This window comes from Vanacampus margaritifer, chromosome 1 (assembly GCF_051991255.1).
Source record: "Vanacampus margaritifer isolate UIUO_Vmar chromosome 1, RoL_Vmar_1.0, whole genome shotgun sequence".
NCBI classification, from domain to species: domain Eukaryota; kingdom Metazoa; phylum Chordata; class Actinopteri; order Syngnathiformes; family Syngnathidae; genus Vanacampus; species Vanacampus margaritifer.
Genome location: NC_135432.1, coordinates 38,736,950 through 38,753,918, shown reverse-complemented (window position 1 = coordinate 38,753,918; position 16,969 = coordinate 38,736,950). Strand labels below are relative to the sequence as shown.

The 16,969-nt window shown below is 42.4% G+C and overlaps 2 protein-coding genes across 2 annotated transcripts in view; both read left to right on the top strand.

Annotated features, from left to right (window-relative positions):
• Positions 1-16,969, top strand: part of snx21 (sorting nexin family member 21) — a 49,762-nt gene that overhangs the window by 7,211 nt on the left and 25,582 nt on the right. The gene's annotated exons all lie outside the window — the stretch shown is intronic.
• On the top strand, positions 10,749-13,848 carry LOC144040527 (uncharacterized). The gene is made up of 2 exons (XM_077554793.1): positions 10,749-11,589; positions 11,746-13,848. Exons 1-2 carry the CDS (start codon positions 10,785-10,787, stop codon positions 13,158-13,160), a joined length of 2,220 nt encoding a protein of 739 aa, XP_077410919.1. The 5' UTR covers positions 10,749-10,784; the 3' UTR covers positions 13,161-13,848.

Below are 16,969 nucleotides of genomic sequence, written 5' to 3'. Positions count from 1 at the left end.
TAAAATGTAGTTTCAGTTTTCGTTTTTTTAAAAGCATTTTCGCTTTTATTTTATTTCATTAAGAAAATTGTTTTTTGAATTTTTGTTTTAATTTTTTCCAACAATTAACAATGACGTAGTCATTTTTTCCAGTGTCTCTCTCTTCCTCCTTTGTCGATAAGACTGGTAGTTTTTGGATCGATGCAGCATATGCAAGGGCAGCCAGTTCGTCTTTCCGTTTCTGTCTGTTGCCGAACTCAGTCCTCGTTATAACAGGCAATCCACGGCGACTACAAAAACGCTTAATAAAATCATCAACTTTCATGCGGTTGAAATCGTTTAAGTCTCTATTGCTTTCCATTACTCTTGACTACTATTTGGTATCAGGGTAACGCCTTCCTGCCCACATTGTACTGCACGATCCGAGATGCACACTTCGCTTATTGGAAAACCAGCCCAAAAAATTAAGAAGGAGAAACATGCCCTCCACATGTAAAATCAGTCCTGTTTTCTTTTCTTTTCATTGTTGCCACTCTAGTGCACTTGTTGATGATTTAATCAACACCAATATCAATAAAATAAAAAAGTGATTAACAATTCCCTCAGCTACACAACAACTGACCAAATAATTATCATTCATTCATTCATTCGGGCTCCAGCGAGGGTTGCGGAGTCCCGTTCCTGTGCGTTGAGCTGACCATATGAACCAGTTTTTTTCCAATGCTCGCGATCTTGTGCCAGCTGCTCTGCGTCCTCCACGTCAATGCCGTGTTGTTGGAGGTCGCTCTCAATGACATCAAGCCATCGGGTGCGGGGCTTCCCTCATGGTCGTCTCCAGCCTGCAGTCTTTGGGTCAAACTGGAGGATGGCTCGTGTAGGATGGTCTGGGGGCATACGAAGGACATGGCCGAATCAGCGGATGCGGCATTGTGCAACCAAGGATGATGCTCGGGGCTGCCGCGTGCGGGCTCTAAGCACTTCATTGGAGACGAGCTGGGGCCACCTGATGTTCTTGATGGTTCTGAGAGCCCTGCTATCAAAGCTATCAATACTTGCGGCGAGAGTATCAGATAGATTTAATTAATCTTGTGCCAGGCTCAATATAAAAAGTGTAACTTTTTTTTTTTTGAGCAGTGTATAATTGAACATAGAAATTAAAAGAAAATAAGATGAATCCAACAGAAATTAAATTTGTAACATATCAAATATTTCCTTTTTTTTTTTTTTTTTTTTCTTTTTTTTTCTGGGAGATCTCAGTATTGATCATTTGAAATGTCATCATCATTGTTCTCCCTTTTTTTTTTTTTTTTTGTATGTGTGTTTGTGCGTGTGTGCGTGCGTGTGTGTGTGTGCGTGCGTGCGTGCGGAAAAAAAATAAAATAAATAAATAAGAATTCCCATACCGTTCACCTAAACCGAACACTTCAAAATCCAGCCAGAGTCGTGGGGCCGCCAGGAGACCCAAAGGGGGACCAAAGAAAAGAAAGAAAAGCGAAGCCCAGCACCGACCAGACACCACCCACCGGGCCACTAACCTTCACCAACCCCAAAGACATCCAAACTCCAACAAATCAGGGAAACCTCAAAGGCCCAAAGGAGAAACTGAGGAAAGGTAGAAAGGACAGACGAAGCAGAGTGAGATCCACAGACACCAGCCTCCACCGAATCAATGACCTGAGGGAGAAACAAATTGTGTCTGAGTCTCGATAGATGCTGGTGTGGTGGATCTAGCATGCATGAAAATCTCCACCAAAGAGAGGAGCCGTCGACCCCCGCCAGGACAGAGCAAGCGCAGCACCTCAGGGCCCCCCAGGCCGCGGCCGCGCCAAAGGACGACCCCCGGGCCCCGCAGGGGCCACCGGCCGGAGAGCAAACCCCGGAGCAGGAGCGCCCCCCACCCCAACGCGGCCCGCGCCCCCAACCCAACGCAGCAGGACGGGGCACTGCAGGCCCACCAGGCACCCCACCGGCACACAACCCCCGCTCCCCCCGCTCCCCCCGAGCTGCAGGGCGGAGACGGTGTCTCCACCCCACCCCACTCCCCCCCAAAGTGTGTTATGTGCCCTAAAATGTATTGTGCAAAACTAGTGCAGTGAGTTAAGAGGAGCGACTAGCTGGGCCCCCCCCAACCGGGCGGGGGGCGGGAGGCGCACCCGCCCACCAAAACCCCCACCCACCCCACGGGACCCCGGCGGGGCTTGCCCCCCGGATACCGGGGCCCGCCCGAAGTGCCCGTAGGCCCACCGGAGCGGGGCGGGCACAACACCAACCCCGCCCACTCCCCCGGCCCCCGGAGCGCCGAGACCCGGGCCACGGACGGAACCCCCGGCCTAGGGGAGGGGGAGGAGGGCGGACAGGGGAGGGGGAGGGGACGGGGGAAGGAGACGACAGGAAGGGCAGGAGGCAGCAGCAGGGCCGCAGAGAGAGGTGGAGAGGAGGAGGAAGGGCGACGAGGGAGAAGGGACAGGGAGGCGGAGGACGGGCGGGGAGAGGTGAAGAGGGAGAGGACGCAAGGGGGGGAAGGGGGAGGGGAGAGGGAACCACGGGGCACCCCGGCGGCCCACAGGCCCCGACCCGCGTCGTCGGACCCAGAGCGACGGACCGCGCCGGGGCGGCGCCGCCCCGGACACCAGGGAGAGCCCCGCAACACAGCACCCACCACGAGACCCAGGGAACGACCAAGACGCAGCCGCCACCCAGCAGCCAACAGAGGGGCAGACCCGCCCACGCCCAGCCAGGGGGGACAGCACCTGTAGAGTTAGTCCCCTGGCATGCAGTGAATCCGAATATTAGCCTTTAGTGCCCATTGGAGGTGAATCTGTTCGATCCTGTTGGCAGCAACTGGGTTCCTGACTATAAAAACACAACCATTAGTAACAAACTGCCAAATGCAGAGACATCAATGTAAGTTATCACGATGTGGTGGCTCTCGCTAACAGGCAGAATTAAATAACCAGAATTAGGTTAAAATATTCTATATACGTAGACCATATTTCTATGAATTTTGATATTTGTTTTTTATTTGAGGCCGATATTTTTTCCATTAAAATGTGATTTATGAGGAGGTTAGACCATTGGTCGATATTCAGAGTTTGTTTATTTTTCCAGTTAACAAGAATTGTTTTTTTAGCGATAGTAAGGGCTACAAGTGTAGATTGAACTTGTTTATGTGGTAGGTCAGTTGTTGTTAGGTCACCTAGTAAACACAAGTTTGGAGATAAAGGTATCCTATAGTCCAAGATAGCGGAAAGTTTTTCTAAGACTTTAGTCCAGAAATACATAACCGGGGTGCATAACCATAAAGCATGAAAATAAGTGTCTGTAGTGTTTTGTAAACACTGGAGACAAATGTCGGAGTCGGAGAGGCCCATTTTCTTCATCATATATTGAGTAATGTATGTTCTATGGATTATTTTGTATTGGATAAGTTGTAAATTTGTGTGTTTTGTCATTTTAAATGCATTTTCACAAACTTGAATCCAAAAGTCAGATTCCGGAGCTATAGACAAGTCTGTCTCCCATTTTAAGATGGGTAAAGACATTTTATCCGTATATGAAAGTAACTTATATATTTTTGAAAGTTTTTTTGTTGTTGTCGGAGAAAGCTTGGTAATATCTTTAGCTAAGCCAGGCGGTTGGAGCGTACCCTGAAGTGTTGGAATTTGTTTCTTTATCATATTTTTAACTTGCAGATAATGTAAAAAATTTCCGTTTGTTATTTTGTATTTTTGGAGCAAAGATGTATATGATATAAACATATTATCTGAGAAGAGATGGTGAAGATGTGTGATTCCTTTCTGCTCCCACACACCTAAATAAAACGTTTGGTTGTTAATTCGAAAGTCAGGGTTATGCCATAGGGGAGAAAGCCCACAGGGCTCCACTTGGGCTTTTGTAATTTCTAGTGCCTTCCACCAAGCAGTCAGGGTGGCGGAGATCATTGGGTTTTTAAAACAATTATGTCGCTTAATCGATGTTGTAATAAAGAGTAAATCTAGAAGTCTGAGGTTATTACAATCCTTCTGTTCTAGTTCCAGCCAACAGTTAGTATCTCTGTTGGGTTGTGCCCATAGAACGATATATTGTAGCTGGTTAGCTATATAGTAGTACATAAAATTTGGTGCCTCTAGGCCACCTTTGGATTTACTTTTCTGAAGAGTAGATAGACTAATCTTTGCTTTTTTTTTTTTCCAGTAAAATTTTGTAACGGCTGAGTCCAACAACTGGAACCATTTAGCCGTAGGTTTAAATGGAATCATTGAGAAAAAATAGTTTATTTTAGGTAAAACTTTCATTTTAACGGTGGCTATTCGTCCTATTAAAGAAATAGGAAGATTATTCCAGCGTTCCAAGTCACTATGAATGTTATCCAGAAGTGGAGAAAAATTTAAATGAATTAAATCAGTTAATTTAGGTGAGATTTTTATGCCTAAGTATTTTAAATTACCTATAGGAAATGAGTAATGTGGGTCCTGGCTTGCAGGGTTCCATGAATTTTCTGTAATAGGTAGAAGTGTTGATTTTGTCCAGTTAATAGAATAATCTGACAACTGTGATAATTTAGTTATTAAGTTAAATACTTCCCCTAACGAAATCGCCGGGTTTTCTAAATAAAGTAAAATATCATCGGCATATAGATTAATTTTATGTTCTGTTACCCCAGAGTGAATTCCTTGAATCCTTCTTTCCTGGCGTATGGCTATTGCAAGTGGCTCAATAAATATTGCAAATAATAAAGGGGACAGTGGGCATCCCTGTCTTGTGCCTCTCTGTAAAATAAAGCTCTTAGATATAATCCCATTAGTAGTAACTAGCTTTGGGAGAATCATATAATACTGACACCCAGTGGATAAATGATTTCCCAAAGCCAAATTTATTTAAAACAGCAAAGAGGAAGGACCAGTTAACTTTGTCAAAAGCTTTTTCTGCATCCAACGATATAATAACTGCCTTCTTATCATGCCGCTGTGACATGCTAATAAGGTTAAAGAGCCTCCTAATATTATTAGTAGAGTGACGATCTTTAATAAAGCCTGTTTGGTCGCTATGAATAATTGTCGAGATTACTGTTTCTAATCTAGATGTGAAAGCCTTAGTAATAATTTTGATATCAGTGTTAATTAGTGAAATCGGACGGTAACTTGATGGAAGGGTGGGGTCTTTTTCTGGCTTTAATAAAAGTTTAATTGCTGCTGTATTCATGTGTGGACGTATGTAACCATTAGTTTTAATTTCTGTTACTACTCTTAAGAATAGCGGAGCAAGCATTAACCAGTAGTGCTTAAAAAATATAGCCGGATAACCATCTGGGCCAGGTGCCTTGCCATTAGGCATACTATCTAGAGCACTGTACAACTCGTTTATAGTAAGTGGCGCTTCTAACATATCTTTATATTCAGTAGTTAGCTGAGGCATATTTAAGATACTGAGGAATGCCTCAATATGCTCAGGGTTAGGTTTGTTAGTTTCTGAGTATAGGTTGCGATAATAGTTATAAAAAATTTGATTAATTTCTTCTGGTGATTGTGTACATTCACCAGTTGTCCCTTTAATAGCCGTTATAAGAGATTTTTCCCGATTGCGTTGAAGTTGGTTTGCAAGAAATTTACCTGATTTGTTATTATATTCAAAGTTGTTGTATCTCAATTGTTGTATTATAAACTCTGTCTTTTTAGTTAGCGTATCGTCTAACTGTATTTTTGTATTTTGTAAGTCAGTCCATATTTGGTCATTTGGGTTTATTGCGTACTCATCCGTCAGTTGTTTAATTTTATCTTCCAAGTCATTTTCAAATTTTTGATCCTGTTTCTTTTTATAAGATGAATATGATATAATTTTACCTCTAATTACTGCTTTCCCAGCTTCCCAGAGAAGAGATGGCGATAGGCCTGGAGAGTCATTTATTTCCAAAAAGTCTGCCCACTCTTTCCTTATAATTTTATCAAACTCTGCATCGTTTAGCAGAGAGATGTTAAAACGCCATGTTGGTGGTGGTTTAAAGGTATAATCAACTTGTAGGGAAAGTGAGACTGGTGCGTGGTCGCTAATAATAATAGGATGTATTTTTGTAACAGTTTTATCAGCAATAGAGTTATTTGTAAGAAAATAATCAATTCTTGAAAAAGACCGGTGCACAGCAGAAAAGAAGGTAAATTCCTTCTTATTTGGGTTTTTAAGTCTCCAGCTGTCGACGAGGCCAAAATCATCCATATATTCCCCTATTACTTTAGTAGATTGTAATCGCCTTATACATGTTGTGTTATTAGAACGGTCTATTAATGGATTTAAGACTGTGTTAAAGTCTCCTCCAATAATAATAGTAGAGTTCGCTGCTAAATCAAACAGCTGAGAGAAAAATTCATGGAAAAAGGCCGGATCATCATTATTAGGGGCATATAAATTGCCAAGTGTATATATCTTATTAAATATAGTTATCTGAATAATAATGTATCGGCCCTCTGGGTCTGTTATTGTATTATTTAGAGTAAAGAGTAAATTCTTATGTATGAGTATACAGACTCCTCTTTGTCTGCTGTTATAAGGGGCAGAGTATGCTTGGCTAAAATTCTTATCAATAAGTAATTTTTCTTCAGATTTTTGTAGGTGGGTTTCTTGCAGGAGGCAAATATCTGCTTTTAATTTTAAGAGATGGTCTAAAGTTTTTATTCTTTTTGCCTGTGAGCGAGCGCCACAAACATTCCAGGAAACCAGAACTAATTTATGCATACAAACAATATAGGCTCAGTCCTGTGTAAATATCTGCATAGGCCATTTGTCAATACTGGCATGTTATAGGATAGAATCAAAGTAGTTAGGTGATTTATATAATTTGTGTAAAATATAAGGAAATGTGTAAGTAAATATAACAGTGAAAAAACGGGTAGGGATGTGAAAGTGAAGGACGTTAGTGGGGAGTTAAACAACATTATAATACACCAGTAACTGGTAACCCAAGCGAGATTTTTTTTTTTTTGTTTAAATCTACTTTTAGATATAGTTATGTATTATTATTATATTTATAATATAGCGTAAACATAATGAGTATTCATATTTTAGGTTTTATAACCACATATACATTATATGTATATGTATATGTATACGTATACATCTAATAATCAAACAAAGTTTAGTTCCATCGATGCTAATTAGAACAGCCAGGGAGTGGAGTTGGGGTTCCGGAATAGTTGGCCATCGATGTATAGTTTATCAACGACCATCATAGTCCGTTTACCCTCCTGCCTATTTTGTTTCATTATAGGAAACAGTACCTTTCGCCGCTCATTAATCTCTCTAGGGAATTGGTCATTCATTCCGAATGAGGTCCCTTTAAGCTCCCGTCCTTTACTTTTAACAAATACTTTTTGTTTAAAATGCTCAAATTTGGCGATAATAGGACGGGGTCTATTGCCCCTACGGGCTCCAAGCCGATGTACCCGGTGAAAGGAGATGTTATTTACCGTCTCCTGAGGAATTTTTAACGATGTCGTCATAAATTTTTTTATCTCAACCTCTGGATTGTCAGAGGTGTTCTCGGATATACCTGAGAATATTAAATTATCCTGCATGCTACGGGATTGAACATCCAGAATAGTTTCTTTTAGCATTTTATTTTTTTTTTAATGGTTTTTTTTACCATTTTTTTTTTAACTCGGCTGAAACAGTCACGAGTGTAGCGTGTATCTCGGCATTGTTGCGTTGGAGATCATTTATTTGTTGGCTGAGGAATTCCATACTTACCTTAAATCCTTTCACCTCCTCGCAGATTAGGGAGAGGACCTCTAACTTTTTATTTATGGACTCCAGCATACTGACCGAGACCTCCGTAGTCACCGAGACCTCCGTAGTGACCGAGACCTCCGTAGTTACATATCAAATATTTCCAATAAAGGAAATAAGTCAAGGGCTTTTCTAGCTATAACCAATTTCAAAGATTTGCAAAACAGTTGAATTTTTTTTTCCCAGTGGAGTAGACACGGTTTTGTTTTGAAATGTATGCACTTGTCAATGAAAATTTTCCATAAAAGCAATAAAACGTTCAAAACAAATTCTAATTTCTTATCTTCCTAAAACACACCAAACAAAATAGCCTCTGTCAGGGGGAAATCAATATTTCTGATTGAAACCAACTCCTTCACTCTTTCACTGCCACTGACGTTTAAAGACGTCAAGTAAAATCTTACGGAGCGCTGCCAATGACGTCTAAAGACGTCATCCAATTTTTTATTTTTTTTTTTAAACGGGTGCCGGCAAGCCTTCCAGAGATGTGGTGAAAATTTCAATCAGGTTTTTTGAGCCTAATGACTATTTTTGGCCCCTAGAGGGCAGCGATGACTCTCTTTTGACAAGATCGGGTGGGCGTCAGTAGAGGCGGAGCTAGAGCGTCGAGCAGGAGATGAGAATGTTAGACAAAGGAAAAATGGCGACCGGTTGCGGCAGCTCACGCCCGAGCCGTTTTTTTCAAATTCGAAAAGCATCGACCAACGATAAAGAGCACATTGATGACGACGATGATCATCATCGATGATGATGATGACTCCGTGGTTGGAAAGCATTGACGCGGCAGTAGGAGACGTGGGGGGGAGAGCTAGATGGCCGAGGAGGAGCACACGGAGAATGGCGCCCCGTTTGCTAGCAGCTCTACACTTACAAGACGAAAGGCATCGACCAACGCTAAAAGAGCACATTGATGACGACGATGATCATCATCGATGATGATGATGGTGACTCCGAGCTTGACGGCGAAGTTGGAAGCGTTCACGCGGCGGCTATGACGACGTCATAAACGCGGAGCACAACCGAGCACGTTCAGGGGGACGTTCAATCGGACGACGGAGAGTGCCCCGAGTCCAATGCATATTCATCGGAGGAGTGTGTACAGTCTGCTACTTGCTATTTATACCCCGGAAAAAAAGGCCGTCAAGAAAGTGTAACGTTTGCACGAGAAACGGACAAATGCGAAAGTGAAAGTAAACTGTTGTACGAGTCCTGGCGTCTCCTTGCACGCAGGGGAGCGTTACAAAAAGAAAAACTGTATTTGAAGCATCCACATAATTGTAAATAGTACCACAGTTGCACACATTTGTAAATAGTTTGCCAAATTGTTTTGTCAAATTGTTACACTGTTGAATGGAAATAAACGTATTTTGCAAACTAAAAACACTTTTTCATTGTTGGTGAAAGCGTTTTACAGAAGTAAAGCACTGTTTAGGTGTTTGTGGCATCATTCATGGACAAAAAGAAGTGTACAATTCATTAGAGTGCATGAAAAAACATTGTTTCACAAAAAGCTGTTTTTCTCCGTTTTTTGTTTCAAAACAGAATTTCGGTGAAAGTAACCATTTTCTATTGTTGATTACTGAAGAACGGAATAAGGTAGAAACAAACTTTTTTTTTCTGATGAAAGATGAGAGTCCAATCTTTCATTTGGTAGTATGTGTGTTTCCAAACACAACATTTTCTGTGGACCTTGAAAGATCAGTCAAAATGCTTAAATCGGCTGGCACTGGCGACATCCCGTTTCTGAAAACATCTGGCAGTGAAAGAGTTAATTTAGTCCAGAAGGAATGTACTGTATTGCAATGAAAGAAAACATGGTTCTATTTCGTCCCTCCCGACCAGGTGGCGGTGCTGAAACAGCATGAAAATCCCCCACACGCATGCGTCACTCATGAAAGAATTCATAATTCATTTCCAGGCTGACGTGATCCTCATGTATAAAAACAGATCGTAACCCATACCTGCCAACTACTACGGTTTTGCCGTAATGAGTACGGTTTTCTTGAACCCATTACGGTGTTACGGTTGCATTACAAAAACTACGGTTTTCCCCTTGAAAAAAAAAAAATTAAAATCGTAAATAAAGAATGAAAAACATTCCACCACGAGATCGCGAAGTACAGACGCTCCCCAACATACGAACGAGTTCCGTTCCGAGCGGTCGTTCGTAAGTTGCTTCAGCGCTATATTTTGTATTATAATTTATGTTTAAAGCCTATATAAGTATATTGAAGGTTTATATAAGTATGTTTAAGGCTTGTATACAAATAAACGGCATTGGTTTGTACTGAAAAAAACTTTTAATAAAATAGAGAGAATACGTACAGTACAGTGCAATGTTAGAGAGAGAACGAGAGACACTTAATGGAAGAACACATCGGAAGAAGTTGAGGGTCGAGGAGAAGAAGATGCGGGTTGGCGAGTATCTCCCTTGGAGGATTTATTCGAAACTGGCCGAAAGAAGCGATCCAACGACGACTGCACAGCTTCCTTTTTTTTCTTCATAAATGACGCGGTAGCACTGTGTGGCATCATTTATTTGATTTGCAACCTTTGGGCAAGGTTCGATGTTTGGGTCTTGCTGCTCGAAGAGTGCGAGGGCTTTATCTATCAGCGAAAACCCCTCCGCCAACAGTTTCGCCTCGAATTTCTTCACGGGGGGAAGTGTTTCTTCCTCCTCCTCCTCGACACGTTGCAGAGCCTCCAATGAGCTCTCACAGCGCCAAGCGGCGGTATTAGCGGCGGAAAGAAGCACTACGCGCAATACAAAATCTTAACTTACAGCATCTCTTTACGGACATTTTTCGACATGTACTGTACGCGCAGACATGTTCGTATGTACCGTTGTTCGTAACTCGAAAGTTCGTAAGTAGGGGAGCGTCTGTACCATTTCAAACAAAGGCTATCGGTACTGCCAGTCGTCTGCGCATGCGCGAGGTTTATTTTTAGCTCAATTGGCTCAATTAGAGCACTGCAATTGTTTAATCGGCAGCAAGAAGGAACCGAGATATAGGTGCTTTGAATAGATTATGGAATCTACCGGAGAAAAAGTGCAGAAAATTGTGCAACCGAAACGGAAATTACAGTGCTTTCGTGAAGAATATTCCAAAGCTTTCCCTGGAGTAATCATCAGATCGAGAAAAGGTGAAAATTATGCGAACTGCACACTGTGTAGACAAGACTTTTCTGTGGGTCATGGAGGAATTAGCGACGTTAATGACCACGTGGGAACGAAAAAACACAAATCAAATGCCAATGACAGTAATTCCAGCGGCAAAATCTCCACTTTTTTTGTCGCCCCAACCGATTCTTTGGACGTCATAAATGCCGAAGTGTTATTTACTGAAGCGATCATTGAACATGGTGTTCCAATCGCTATGGCCGACCACATGGGACCGCTTTTCAGGAGAATGTTTCCCGATTCTAAGATCGCTAAAAAATATGGTTGTGGGAGAACGAAAACTTCGAACATCATTCAGTGCCTTGGTGAAGAATCATCACAAAGCATCGTCGATGTCATCAAATCTTCGCCTTTTAGCATGTCTACTGATGGAAGTACAGACTACGACGATGTAAAACTTTATCCAATTTGTGTACGATACTTCGATAACCAAACAGGAAAAGTTCTGTCAGTGCTTCTTTCGTTGAGAGAATGCAACACGGCATCGACGGGCGAGAACATTTTTAAGATTATTGAAAAAGAAATGAACTCGAACAACATTCCCTGGGATAATTTAGTGTGTTTTGCTGCCGACAACGCCGCTGTTATGCTTGGATCCAAGAAAGGAGTCGCGTCCTTCATCACAGAAAAATCTCCGTCAGCATACATCGCAGGTAATTGACTATGCAATTTATTCAAAATTATTATTATTTCTTATCTATGTGCCTATTACGAAAACGCTGCAAGCTGATTAATTTATGGTATCAAATATATCACTTGAAAATACAATTTTCCATAGTTTCTTTTCAATTTTTGCAATTAATTTGCAGGTTGTTCCTGTCATCTCATCCACTTGGCCGTTCAGAGAGGGGCGAAGCAATTGCCAGTGAAGCTAGATGATCTGCTTGTGGACGTGTTCTACTACTTGGAGAAGAGCAGCAAACGCAAGCAGGCACTCCGACAGTTCCAAGAAGAGGAAGGTCTACCCAAGGCCAAGATCCTGAAGCATGTGTCAACAAGATGGCTGTCCCTGGAGCATTGCTTGGACCGACTCCTTCAGCAGTGGACGGCTCTCATCAAGTTCTTTGAGGCGGAGGTGGGTCATGAGAAGAAGTCCAGCATGCCATCCAGCAGAGGAAGAAAGAGGCCCTACACTCCTGATGTGAAGAAGTCGGAGGAGAAGAAAAGGAAGCTTGACACGGCCGCTCCTCAGGCAACAGATGAGAAAGCAGACTCCTCCAAGACCTTCGACTTGGCCAGGTACATGTTCAAGGAGAAGGAAATGGCGGACAAGTCTAAGAAGGTGAAGGAGAAGAAGAAAGAAGATGACACCAAAACCAGCAGCAGCAAAGCCAGCCTTATCCTCACCAAGATGAGTGACAAGAACACTTTGTTGTATGCCCATTTCTTGATGGCAGTCTTGCCAATCTTCAACGAGACCAACACCTTCCTCCAAAAAGATGAACCCTGCGTGCATCTCTTGCACCATGTGCTCTCGACTCAGTTCAGGAAGCTCATCATGCGCTTAATGAAGCCAAAGGTCATCATCGCTGCCAGTGACATCACAAAGGTGAACTTTAAGGACCGGGCCAACCAGAAGGACGACGAGGATCTCTTCATCGGAACCAACTGCAGGGACTATGTGGCTGAACATGCAAAGGAATGTGACCTCACCACTTTCTTTTCCAGTGTCAGGGCATTCTACAGCAGCACATGCAGCTACATGATCAGGGCATTTCCCTTTGGGGATGAAGTTCTGGTGAATGCCCGGATTCTGGATATCAGCTACAGGCAGGACTGCAAGTTCCGCCAGGTGAGATTCTTTGCTGAGAGGTACCCTCACCTCCTGACCAAGGATGACAAGAGGAGTCTGGAAGAGGAGTTCCTCGTATACCAGTGCGATCCACTCACCCCTGCCGTCACAGAAGCTGAGCGAGTGGACACAGCGTGGAACGAGCTCTCTAAACTCAAGGACCCAGCCACTGGCAAGGCCAAGTTTGGAGCCCTCTTCAAAGTGGCCAAGTCTGTGTTGGTGATTTATCACAGCAACGCAGACTGTGAACGGATCTTCAGTCATGTCAACAAGAACAAGACGGAGTTCCGGGAAAGTCTATCGACCAAAGTGCTTGGCAGCCTGATGACGAGGAAAATGATGATGACATCATCTGGATACAAGTGCCACAGTGTGACCCATTCGAAAGACCAGTTGAAAAAATCAAAAGGATGCACAATGGAGAACAAATAATGCTTAGGCTGTAGCTTGTATAACATGGAGAACATTTGGATATCATTCATTTATGAGGGTTTTCTATGACTTTGTTATATTAAATAAATTGTTGAGCTTTAAAGAACTTTCTTTTGATTATTTCCATCAGTACAGTTAAGGTAAATTGACAGTAAACATGAGGTTGTGATTGTGAAAAAAATGTAAAATTTGTTACTTCTTAGCTGCATTTTAAGCCCTGAAAATGCTAAAAATCCTTTGGCTTCAGGGGGGCTTCCCACCGGACGTCGACATGCGGCCCCTGGACCCTAGCTACTAGGCTTTTTCACTTTCAAAAGTTGGCAGGTATGGTAACCGGAACCCAGCCTCTTTGACCTTTTCAGGCGGTCACTCACGGCGTTTACCGCCGTTCTTCGTCGTCATCGCTGGTAGCCTGTAATCTTGTGGATCGGGGCAGCGGGGTTCCCCGCGCTTCTTGGCAGCGACGGCTCTGTGTATTTTTGGACTTTTGAAATATATGTACGGATGTTGGAACTCTTCTTCCATCTTTCCATAATCTTCAAGTTCGTGAGTACGAATGGTGTATGTCAGCAACTGTTGCCTTCTTGCCTATGGTTGCTTTGACTTGTTTTGAATTCAACTAGCTAGTGGTGGTACGGTTATCTCGTATCCTTTCCTAGCTTGTATTGCCTTGCAACTTATGCGGCTCCGTCCATGGTCACTAAGTCGTACAACACGGCCGCGGTAGTAGTATGCCTGACCAATGCCCAGGCGTATCTCCTACTTGCTCTCTCTGCAGCTCTGAGAGACAATGAAGTAGATGAGGCTACATCGTTCTGTAACATGGCGCTGAGGGACTTATCCCTCCTTTCGAGGGAGCATGGCCGTAGTATGTCTTTCCTCATCCAGGCACGCCGTCAGGTCTGATTGGCTCAATCTCCCTTGCGAGAGCCCTCCCGGAAGGAACTGTCACCTCCCTGTGGTTCCGGGTCAAGTTTTTGGTTCGGCAGCGACAGGAGTACTGGAATGCACAGTGCGTTCTAATGACGCAAGGCGTAAATTTGCTTGCCTTGCCAGGCCCTATGCTCCGTCAAACTCTGGGGGAGCTGCTCTCCCGGCCGCCCCTCTGTCACGAACTGTGCAGTCCTTTCAGCCTACGGGGGGGGGGATACGGACCTCACATGTCACGGACGCCCGTGAGGTTCGTCCCTCTGGCTGAGGGCCCCATGGTCAGCCCCTCCCGGACCCTGAAGAGGAATACCGAATTTTGTCCTCTTTGCGTGTTCCAAAAATGAAGATAGATTTAATGCAAGAAAAATACACCTTTGCAAAAATGATTTAATAAAAAACAGAGAATCTCTGGACAAATAACTGCCTCTAATTCATCACTTACACATCGTGGGATTCAGAGCGTCAAATGTGTCTCTTCCGCGTGCACAACGGTTTCTTATAGTTAAAAAGAACTCCTCTCTTTCATTTATAGACTAAACATACTCTCTGGTACTTTTCCATGAGCAGATGGCGTAAACAAGGTCAGGTGGATGTTTTTGAGACAGAATGTGTTATATAGTTGAAGGATTTTCACAAACAAGTCAAGGGGGTGTTTTTCCCGAAGCAGACTCTGCTCTCAAGGACTAAAATCTTTAGTTCCGACTAGCGGAAGCAATATCAGGTCAAATCATTTAGTCCTTCAGAATAAAAGCGTACCGTAGCCCCAACATTTTAAGTCATTATTTAAAGTTATATAAATGGTTATAACTTCACAAAAATACCTAAAGCTAGTATTCTAGCATTATTCATCATCATCTTATCCAAAAATACACGATTATGTGTCGTTTTTATTCCACTCGTAAACGCGTTCTTATATCTCGTATTTTACTTCGAACGCCCGGCGGCGCAAACCTCAACGTCCCCCATTAATTAAATTAACTTACCGTAGCTTATAACGGCGCCATAAGATTTATTCCACCGCAATCGTATATCCATTTTATTAGTTTTTCAAACCCCGGATATGTCTAGTGGGCATTTCCCCGATCGCAGATGCGCATGCGCTCGCAACTCCCTGTCGCCTCATGACGCGGCATTCGGCTCCAACCATTTTTGTAGTTCTCAAATAGTGTCCATACTTTCTATTAATTATTGCCCGTATTTTATAGCTTATTATATTATATTATATTGTCTTATATTGTAGCTAAGTCGTATTAATATTTAAAAATGAAGTGAGTCGTACTCATAACAGAATTAGTCAACTGTTCTCGTCGCGGTCACTTTAAGATTTTACCGTGCTTCACCGACAAGACTGCATACAAACAAACACATACTACGAACAGACAAGATATGTCGCTTTGTACAACATACCAAAACATATAAAATCCGGATAACTGTTTTTTCACATCTGAACAGTCTTGTCTAAGAATTTTAATAACGAATATTCATAGACCTATCGTATGATCTAAAAACGGCGTATCAAATGTGCTTTATGTCAAACTGACTTCCCCAAGTTGAGCAAATATATCTTGTCTAAGAATATTAATAACTAATTATTCAAAAGACCTATCGATTGATCTTAAAGCGGCGTATTATGTCCGTTTTATGTCAATCTGACTTCCATAAGTTGAGCAAATATCTTGTCACGATTACATAACAGCAGCCGTACTCTCTGCTGTGTCTATCCGCTGACTTTATTTTATTCAAGGATCATTTCTAATTACCCAAGAATCTTATCGCTTGTAAAAACAAAATGCTTTTCTTGTTAAGACAAAATGCTTTTCAAGCTGACTTCCCCTCAACTTCAACACATATATATGGACTTCAAACCAATTATCCAAATATCCAACGCTTGTAAAAACAAAAATGCTTTCCAAGCTGACTTCCTCTCAACTTCCACAACTTAACCACATATACATAGACTTCAAATCAATTATCTACGTATCTATCGTCTGTAAAAACAAAATTATAAAAACAAAATGCTTCCCAGACTGACTTCCGAGGGTTCGCGTACAATACAACGTAAACACATATACATAGACTTCAAATCAATTATCTACGTATCTATCGTCTGTAAAAACAAAATGCTTCCCAGACTGACTTCCAAGCGATCGCGTACAATCTAACGAGACAGCATTTCCGTATACAATGCTACGTCACCACGTGTACAGTTCAAACACCGTGGTAAAATCCGAAATCTGGGACTTCGCGTCCAAACACACGATTTCAAAATTTATCACTATTTTTCTTACACAAATTCCATCCTCAATATAATTTTGCAAGACAAATTTATCAGCCGCTGAGAAGGAACTTTTTTAGACTAAATAGTATGTCCCAGCTTAAGGTCAGCCTATACGAAGTCAACACCATCTGCTCTGCACAGGACACAAAACATTTCGACAAGGTTAATATACAGAATTAAAATGTTCATAATGTGTAACAATAGTTGATATATGAAATTAGGTATTAAAAATGTTATAATATCTTTCAACCCTTAAATCCGAGAGGGCCAAGGATTGAGCCCGAGGGGCCGGCAGTCGGTTACTTTTCCTGTCGCCAGCTCACCTACTGGGCTGCCCTCGCTTCAGACCCATGGGTGCTTTGAACTTTGTCTCATGGGTACAGGATTCTGTTCCGAAGCCGACCTCCTCTCTTCAACCGGGTCAGAGAGACTGTCATCAGTTTACCCCGGAAAAGGCACTAGCTCTAGATCAAGAGCTAGCAACCGTCCTCGCCAAGTCTAACCTCAGTTTTAAAAACTCCTTTATCGGGTAAATTTCGTTCAAGATTTTGAATTGAACCTCTTGCTTTGGGAGGCACTGGGAATGAAATATAATTGTTTC